This window comes from Gobio gobio (genome assembly GCF_949357685.1).
Source record: "Gobio gobio genome assembly, contig: scaffold_114, whole genome shotgun sequence".
NCBI classification, from domain to species: domain Eukaryota; kingdom Metazoa; phylum Chordata; class Actinopteri; order Cypriniformes; family Gobionidae; genus Gobio; species Gobio gobio.
This window is the reverse complement of record NW_027645669.1, coordinates 45,001-55,000: the sequence shown is the minus strand read 5'-3', so window position 1 is coordinate 55,000 and position 10,000 is coordinate 45,001. Positions and strand designations below refer to the sequence as shown.

Sequence of the window (10,000 nt, the reverse complement as noted above, 5' to 3'; positions counted from 1 at the left end):
TGGTAAACACCTGTAACCGTGATAACTAGACCTTTAACCGTGGTAAACACCTGTAACCATGGTAACACGACCTGTAACCGTGGTAAACACCTGTAACCGTGGTAAACACCTGTAACCGTGTTAACACTACCTGTAACCGTGGTAACACGACCTGTAACCGTGGTAAACACCTGTAACCGTGGTAAACACCTGTAACCGTGGTAAACACCTGTAACCGTGGTAACACGACCTGTAACCGTGGTAAACACCTGTAACCGTGGTAACACTACCTGTAACCGTGGTAACACGACCTGTAACCGTGGTAACACGACCTGTAACCGGGGTAACACGACCTGTAACCGTGGTAACACGACCGTGGTAACACGACCTGTAACCGTGGTAACACGACCTGTAACCGTGGTAAACACCTATAACCGTGGTAAACACCTGTAACCGTGGTAACACGACCTGTAACTGTGGTAAACACCTGTAACCGTGGTAAACACCTGTAACCGTGATAACTAGACCTTTAACCGTGGTAAACACCTGTAACCATGGTAACACGACCTGTAACCGTGGTAAACACCTGTAACCGTGGTAAACACCTGTAACCATGGTAAACACCTGTAACCGTGTTAACACTACCTGTAACCGTGGTAACACGACCTGTAACCGTGGTAAACACCTGTAACCGTGGTAAACACCTGTAACCGTGGTAACACGACCTGTAACCGTGGTTAACACCTGTAACCGTGGTAACACTACCTGTAACCGTGGTAAACACCACCTGTAACCGTGGTAACACGACCTGTAACCGTGGTAACACGACCTGTAACCGTGGTAACACGACCTGTAACCGTGGTAACACGACCTGTAACCGAGGTAACACGACCTGTAACCGTGGAAACACGACCTGTAACCGTGGTAACACGACCTGTAACCGTGGTAAACACCTGTAACCGTGGTAACACGACCTGTAACCGTGGTAACACGACCGTGGTAACACGACCTGTAACCGTGGTAACACGACCTGTAACCGTGGTAAACACCTGTAACCGTGGTAACACGACCTGTAACCGTGGTAAACACCTATAACCGTGGTAAACACCTGTAACCGTGGTAACACGACCTGTAACTGTGGTAAACACCTGTAACCGTGGTAAACACCTGTAACCGTGATAACTAGACCTTTAACCGTGGTAAACACCTGTAACCATGGTAACACGACCTGTAACCGTGGTAAACACCTGTAACCGTGGTAAACACCTGTAACCGTGGTAAACACCTGTAACCGTGTTAACACTACCTGTAACCGTGGTAACACGACCTGTAACCGTGGTAAACACCTGTAACCGTGGTAACACGACCTGTAACCGTGGTAAACACCTGTAACCGTGGTAAACACCTGTAACCGTGTTAACACGACCTGTAACCGTGGTAAACACCTATAACCGTGGTAACACGACTGTAACCGTGGTAACACGACTGTAACCGTAGTAACACGACCTGTGACCGTAGTAACACGACCTGTAACCGTGGTAAACACCTGTAACCGTGGTAACATGACCTGTAACTGTGGTAACGACCTGTAACCGTGGTAAACACCTGTAACCGTGGTAAACACCTGTAACCGTGGTAACACGACTGTAACCGTGGTAACACGACCTGTAACCGTAGTAACACGACCTGTAACCGTGGTAAACACCTGTAACCGTGGTAACACGAATGTAACCGTGGTAACACGACCTGTAACCGTAGTAACACGACCTGTAACCGTAGTAACACGACCTGTAACCGTGGTAAACACCTGTAACCGTGGTAACATGACCTGTAACTGTGGTAACGACCTGTAACCGTGGTAAACACCTGTAACCGTGGTAAACACCTGTAACCGTGGTAACACGACTGTAACCGTGGTAACACGACCTGTAACCGTAGTAACACGACCCGTAACCGTGGTAAACACCTGTAACCGTGGTAAACACCTGTAACCGTGGTAACACTACCTGTAACCGTGGTAACACGACCTGTAACCGTGGTAACACGACCTGTAACCGGGGTAACACGACCTGTAACCGTGGTAACACGACCGTGGTAACACGACCTGTAACCGTGGTAACACGACCTGTAACCGTGGTAAACACCTGTAACCGTGGTAACACGACCTGTAACCGTGGTAAACACCTATAACCGTGGTAAACACCTGTAACCGTGGTAACACGACCTGTAACTGTGGTAAACACCTGTAACCGTGGTAAACACCTGTAACCGTGATAACTAGACCTTTAACCGTGGTAAACACCTGTAACCATGGTAACACGACCTGTAACCGTGGTAAACACCTGTAACCGTGGTAAACACCTGTAACCGTGTTAACACTACCTGTAACCGTGGTAACACGACCTGTAACCGTGGTAAACACCTGTAACCGTGGTAAACACCTGTAACCGTGGTAAACACCTGTAACCGTGGTAACACGACCTGTAACCGTGGTAAACACCTGTAACCGTGGTAACACTACCTGTAACCGTGGTAACACGACCTGTAACCGTGGTAACACGACCTGTAACCGGGGTAACACGACCTGTAACCGTGGTAACACGACCGTGGTAACACGACCTGTAACCGTGGTAACACGACCTGTAACCGTGGTAAACACCTATAACCGTGGTAAACACCTGTAACCGTGGTAACACGACCTGTAACTGTGGTAAACACCTGTAACCGTGGTAAACACCTGTAACCGTGATAACTAGACCTTTAACCGTGGTAAACACCTGTAACCATGGTAACACGACCTGTAACCGTGGTAAACACCTGTAACCGTGGTAAACACCTGTAACCATGGTAAACACCTGTAACCGTGTTAACACTACCTGTAACCGTGGTAACACGACCTGTAACCGTGGTAAACACCTGTAACCGTGGTAAACACCTGTAACCGTGGTAACACGACCTGTAACCGTGGTTAACACCTGTAACCGTGGTAACACTACCTGTAACCGTGGTAAACACCACCTGTAACCGTGGTAACACGACCTGTAACCGTGGTAACACGACCTGTAACCGTGGTAACACGACCTGTAACCGTGGTAACACGACCTGTAACCGAGGTAACACGACCTGTAACCGTGGAAACACGACCTGTAACCGTGGTAACACGACCTGTAACCGTGGTAAACACCTGTAACCGTGGTAACACGACCTGTAACCGTGGTAACACGACCGTGGTAACACGACCTGTAACCGTGGTAACACGACCTGTAACCGTGGTAAACACCTGTAACCGTGGTAACACGACCTGTAACCGTGGTAAACACCTATAACCGTGGTAAACACCTGTAACCGTGGTAACACGACCTGTAACTGTGGTAAACACCTGTAACCGTGGTAAACACCTGTAACCGTGATAACTAGACCTTTAACCGTGGTAAACACCTGTAACCATGGTAACACGACCTGTAACCGTGGTAAACACCTGTAACCGTGGTAAACACCTGTAACCGTGGTAAACACCTGTAACCGTGTTAACACTACCTGTAACCGTGGTAACACGACCTGTAACCGTGGTAAACACCTGTAACCGTGGTAAACACCTGTAACCGTGGTAAACACCTGTAACCGTGGTAACACGACCTGTAACCGTGGTTAACACCTGTAACCGTGGTAACACTACCTGTAACCGTGGTAAACACCACCTGTAACCGTGGTAACACGACCTGTAACCGTGGTAACACGACCTGTAACCGTGGTAACACGACCTGTAACCGTGGTAACACGACCTGTAACCGAGGTAACACGACCTGTAACCGTGGAAACACGACCTGTAACCGTGGTAACACGACCTGTAACCGTGGTAAACACCTGTAACCGTGGTAACACGACCTGTAACCGTGGTAACACGACCTGTAACCGTGGTAACACGACCTGTAACCGAGGTAACATGACCTGTAACCGTGGAAACACGACCTGTAACCGTGGTAACACGACCTGTAACCGTGGTAAACACCTGTAACCGTGGTAACACGACCTGAAACCGTGGTAACGTGACCTGTAACGGAGGTAACGTGACCTGTAACCGAGGTAACGCGACCTGTAACCGAGGTAACGCGACCTGTAACCGAGGTAACGCGACCTGTAACCGTGGTAACGCGACCTGTAACCGACCTGTAACTGTGGTAACACGACCTGTAACCGTGGTAACGCGACCTGTAACCGTGGTAAACACCTGTAACCGTGGTAACACGACCTGTAACCGTGGTAAACACCTGTAACCGTGGTAAACACCTGTAACCGTGGTAAACACCTGTAATTGTGTTAACACTACCTGTAACCGTGGTAACACGACCTGTAACCGTGGTAACACGACCTGTAACCGTGGTAAACACCTGTAACCGTGGTAACACGACCTGTAACCGTGGTAACACGACCTGTAACCGAGGTAACACGACCTGTAACCGTGGTAACACGACCTGTAACGTAAACGAGGTAACACGACCTGTAACCGTGGTAACATGACCTGTAACCGAGGTAACACGACCTGTAACCGTGGTAACACGACCTGTAACCGTGGTAACACGACCTGTAACCGTGGTAACACGACCTGTAACCGTGGTAACACGACCTGTAACCGAGGTAACACGACCTGTAACCGTGGTAACGCGACCTGTAACCGAGGTAACGCGACCTGTAACCGTGGTAACGCGACCTGTAGCCGAGGTAACGCGACCTGTAACCGTGGTAACGCGACCTGTAACCGTGGTAACGCGACCTGTAACCGTGGTAACACGCCCTGTAACAGTGGTAAACACCTGTAACCGTGGTAACACGACCTGTAACCGTGGTTAACACCTGTAACCGTGGTAACACGACCTGTAACCGAGGTAACGCGACCTGTAACCGTGGTAACGCGACCTGCAACCGTGGTAACGCGACCTGTAACCGCGGTAAACACCTGTAACCGTGGTAACACGACCTGTAACCGTGGTAACACGACCTGTAACCGTGGTAACACGACCTGTAACCGGGGTAACACGACCTGTAACCGTGGTAACACGACCTGTAACCGTGGTAACACGACCGTGGTAACACGACCTGTAACCGTGGTAACACGACCTGTAACCGTGGTAAACACCTGTAACCGTGGTAACACGACCTGTAACCGTGGTAAACACCTATAACCGTGGTAAACACCTGTAACCGTGGTAAACACCTGTAACCGTGGTAAACACCTGTAACCGTGTTAACACTACCTGTAACCGTGGTAAACACCTGTAACCGTGGTAAACACCTGTAACCGTGGTAAACACCTGTAACCGTGGTAAACACCTGTAACCGTGGTAACACGACCTGTAACCGTGGTTAACACCTGTAACCGTGGTAACACTACCTGTAACCGTGGTAAACACCACCTGTAACCGTGGTAAACACCACCTGTAACCGTGGTAACACGACCTGTAACCGTGGTAACACGACCTGTAACCGTGGTAACACGACCTGTAACCGTGGTAACACGACCTGTAACCGTGGAAACACGACCTGTAACCGTGGTAACACGACCTGTAACCGTGGTAAACACCTGTAACCGTGGAAACACGACCTGTAACCGTGGTAACACGACCTGTAACCGTGGTAAACACCTGTAACCGTGGTAACACGACCTGTAACCGTGGTAACGTGACCTGTAACGGAGGTAACGTGACCTGTAACCGAGGTAACGCGACCTGTAACCGAGGTAACGCGACCTGTAACCGTGGTAACGCGACCTGTAACCGACCTGTAACTGTGGTAACACGACCTGTAACCGTGGTAACGCGACCTGTAACCGTGGTAAACACCTGTAACCGTGGTAACACGACCTGTAACCGTGGTAAACACCTGTAACCGTGGTAAACACCTGTAACCGTGGTAAACACCTGTAATTGTGTTAACACTACCTGTAACCGTGGTAACACGACCTGTAACCGTGGTAACACGACCTGTAACCGTGGTAAACACCTGTAACCGTGGTAACACGACCTGTAACCGTGGTAACACGACCTGTAACCGAGGTAACACGACCTGTAACCGTGGTAACACGACCTGTAACCGTGGTAACATGACCTGTAACCGAGGTAACACGACCTGTAACCGTGGTAACACGACCTGTAACCGAGGTAACACGACCTGTAACCGTGGTAACGCGACCTGTAACCGAGGTAACGCGACCTGTAACCGTGGTAACGCGACCTGTAACCGAGGTAACGCGACCTGTAGCCGAGGTAACGCGACCTGTAACCGTGGTAACGCGACCTGTAACCGTGGTAACGCGACCTGTAACCGTGGTAACACGCCCTGTAACAGTGGTAAACACCTGTAACCGTGGTAACACGACCTGTAACCGTGGTTAACACCTGTAACCGTGGTAACACGACCTGTAACCGTGGTAAACACCTGTAACCGTGGTAAACACCTGTAACCGTGGTAACACGACCTGTAACCCTGGTAAACACCTGTAACCGTGGTAACACGACCTGTAACTGTGGTAAACACCTGTAACCGTGATAACTAGACCTGTAACCGTGGTAAACACCTGTAACCGTGATAAACACCTGTAACCGTGATAACTAGACCTGTAACCGTGGTAACATGACCTGTAACCGAGGTAACACGACCTGTAACCGTGGTAACACGACCTGTAACCGTGGTAACACAACCTGTAACCGTGGTAACACGACCTGTAACCGAGGTAACGCGACCTGTAACCGAGGTAACACGACCTGTAACCGTGGTAACGCGACCTGTAACCGAGGTAACGCGACCTGTAACTGTGGTAACTAGACCTGTAACCGTGGTAAACACCTGTAACCGTGGTAAACACCTGTAACCGTGGTAACACGACCTGTAACCGTGGTAAACACCTGTAACCGTGGTAACACGACCTGTAACTGTGGTAAACACCTGTAACCGTGGTAACACGACCTGTAACTGTGGTAAACACCTGTAACCGTGGTAAACACCTGTAACCGTGGTAAACACCTGTAACCGTGATAACTAGACCTGTAACCGTGGTAAACACCTGTAACCATGGTAACACGACCTGTAACCCTAGTAAACACCTGTAACCGTGGTAACACTACCTGTAACCGTGGTAACACTACCTGTAACCGTGGTAACACGACCTGTAACCGTGGTAACACGACCTGTAACCGAGGTAACACGACCTTTAACCGTGGTAACACGACCTGTAACCGTGGTAACACGACCTGTAACCGAGGTAACACGACCTGTAACCGTGGTAACACGACCTGTAACGTAACCGAGGTAACACGACCTGTAACCGTGGTAACATGACCTGTAACAGTGGTAAACACCTGTAACCGTGGTAACACGACCTGTAACCGTGGTAACACGCCCTGTAACAGTGGTAAACACCTGTAACCGTGGTAACACGACCTGTAACCGTGGTAAACACCTGTAACCGTGGCAACACGACTGTAAACGTGGTAACACGACCTGTAACCGTGGTAACACGACGACCTGTAACCGTGGTAACACGCCCTGTAACAGTGGTAAACACCTGTAACCGTGGTAACACGACCTGTAACCGTGGTTAACACCTGTAACCGTGGTAACACGACCTGTAACCGTGGTAAACACCTGTAACCGTGGTAACACGACCTGTAACCGTGGTAAACACCTGTAACCGTGGTAACACGACCTGTAACCGTGGTAAACACCTGTAACCGTGGTAACACGACCTGTAACTGTGGTAAACACCTGTAACCATGGTAACACGACCTGTAACTGTGGTAAACACCTGTAACCGTGGTAAACACCTGTAACCGTGGTAAACACCTGTAACCGTGATAACTAGACCTGTAACCGTGGTAAACACCTGTAACCATAGTAACACGACCTGTAACCCTGGTAAACACCTGTAACCGTGGTAACACTACCTGTAACCGTGGTAACACTACCTGTAACCGTGGTAACACGACCTGTAACCGTGGTAAACACCTGTAACCGTGGTAACACGACCTGTAACCGTGGTAAACACTACCTGTAACCGTAGTAACACTACCTGTAACCGTGGTAAACACCACCTGTAACCGTGGTAAACACCACCTGTAACCGTGGTAAACACCACCTGTAACCGTGGTAACACGACCTGTAACCGAGGTAACACGACCTGTAACCGTGGTAACACGACCTGTAACCGAGGTAACACGACCTGTAACCGTGGTAACACGACCTGTAACCGTGGTAACACGACCTGTAACGTAACCGAGGTAACACGACCTGTAACCGAGGTAACGTGACCTGTAACCGAGGTAACACGACCTGTAACCGTGGTAACACGACCTGTAACCGAGGTAACACGACCTGTAACCGTGGTAACACGACCTGTAACCAAAAAATATTGTATGTAATTTTCCTTAGTGAAAGCATCTTGATTTAAGAGTTTTTAGATATTTGGACTGGAAAAAAGATAGAAAAAGCAAGACAGAAAAGCATGTTTTCTAGTGTAGTTTTACCTGTGCTGATGCTAAATAGAGCACTTATTAAATTTAAATAAGAATAGAGTTCTAACTCACTAATAATATTTAAATTTCACCCATTAAAACTTTTTGGTTGATGAAAGTTTTACAGATATTGTTAAATATCTATACATTTACATCTGTGTCCAATCTCAAGCTACCGTCAGCTCAAGCTTTTGTCAAATCTGTCATGTTTACAAGAAACAAAACATGTTAGTTTACAAAAGTGAATATAAGTACAGACACGCCCACTTCTGTCAACCGCCCCGCCCACGATCCGCTGCGGGTCAACGAGTTAACGAACGAACACTTGAAATGACATCATCGTGATGATAACTTTGGGAAAAAATGATTGAAGTGTAATTTGATTGTTCAGTTTGTCTCACGTCCATTAGAAAACACAGAGGGGCGGGGCTTATGAGCTATACTGGGACCAGCCACCGTCAACCAATCGCGTGCTTTGGTCAGTCACGGAAACCAACACTGTGTGCGTTTGATTGGATACTGTAATAACGGTGACCTCACTGACCTTCACCTGTCGGCCTCTGGACATACCGCTGGTCTGCAGCCGGGCCGTGCGGGCGAGGGCGTGGCCAAGCAGGAAGTGGGCGTGTCCCTGCAGCATATCAGCCGCCGCCTCCAGCTCTGACAGCTGCTCGTGCAGGAGATTCTGACCAATCACAGCCTCGGTTTCCACGGCAACACAGGAGTCCTGGAGACAACGCAAAACTGAACCTGTGTGTGTGTGAGTGAGTGAGTGAGTGAGTGAGTGAGTGAGTGAGTGAGTGAGTGAGTGAGTGAGTGAGTGTGTGAGTGTGTGAGTGTGAGAGTGTGAGAGTGTGTGTGAGTGTGTGTGAGTGAGTGAGTGAGTGTGAGTGTGTGAGTGTGAGTGAGTGAGTGAGTGTGTGAGTGTGAGTGAGTGTGTGAGTGAGTGAGTGAGTGAGTGAGTGTGTGTGTGAGTGTGTGAGTGAATGAGTGAGTGTGAGTGAGTGAGTGAGTGAGTGAGTGAGTGTGTGAGTGAGTGAGTGAGTGAGTGAGTGTGTGAGTGTGAGTGAGTGAGTGTGAGTGAGTGAGTGAGTGTGAGTGAGTGAGTGAGTGTGTGTGTGAGTGTGTGAGTGAGTGAGTGAGTGAGTGAGTGAGTGAGTGTGTGAGTGAGTGAGTGAGTGAGTGTGAGTGAGTGAGTGAGTGAGTGTGTGAGTGAGTGAGTGAGTGAGTGAGTGAGTGAGTGAGTGTGTGAGTGAGTGAGTGAGTGTGTGAGTGAGTGAGTGTGTGAGTGAGTGAGTGTGTGAGTGAGTGAGTGTGTGAGTGAGTGAGTGAGTGAGTGTGTGAGTGAGTGTGTGAGTGAGTGTGTGAGTGAGTGTGTGAGTGTGAGTGAGTGAGTGAGTGAGTGAGTGTGTGAGTGAGTGAGTGAGTGAGTGAGTGTGTGAGTGTGAGTGAGTGAGTGTGAGTGAGTGAGTGTGAGTGAGTGAGTGAGTGTGTGTGTGAGTGTGTGAGTGAGTGAG

The 10,000-nt window shown here is 49.2% G+C and overlaps 1 protein-coding gene across 1 annotated transcript in view; it reads right to left on the bottom strand.

Annotated features, from left to right (window-relative positions):
• The window catches only part of LOC307122432 (evC complex member EVC-like), a 41,367-nt gene that overhangs the window by 4,144 nt on the left and 27,223 nt on the right, over positions 1-10,000 (bottom strand). Inside the window, exon 14 of the mRNA XM_079846417.1 lies at positions 9,028-9,210. Within this exon, the coding sequence (XP_079702543.1) occupies positions 9,028-9,210 (183 nt within the window). The remainder of the gene's footprint in view (positions 1-9,027; positions 9,211-10,000) is intronic.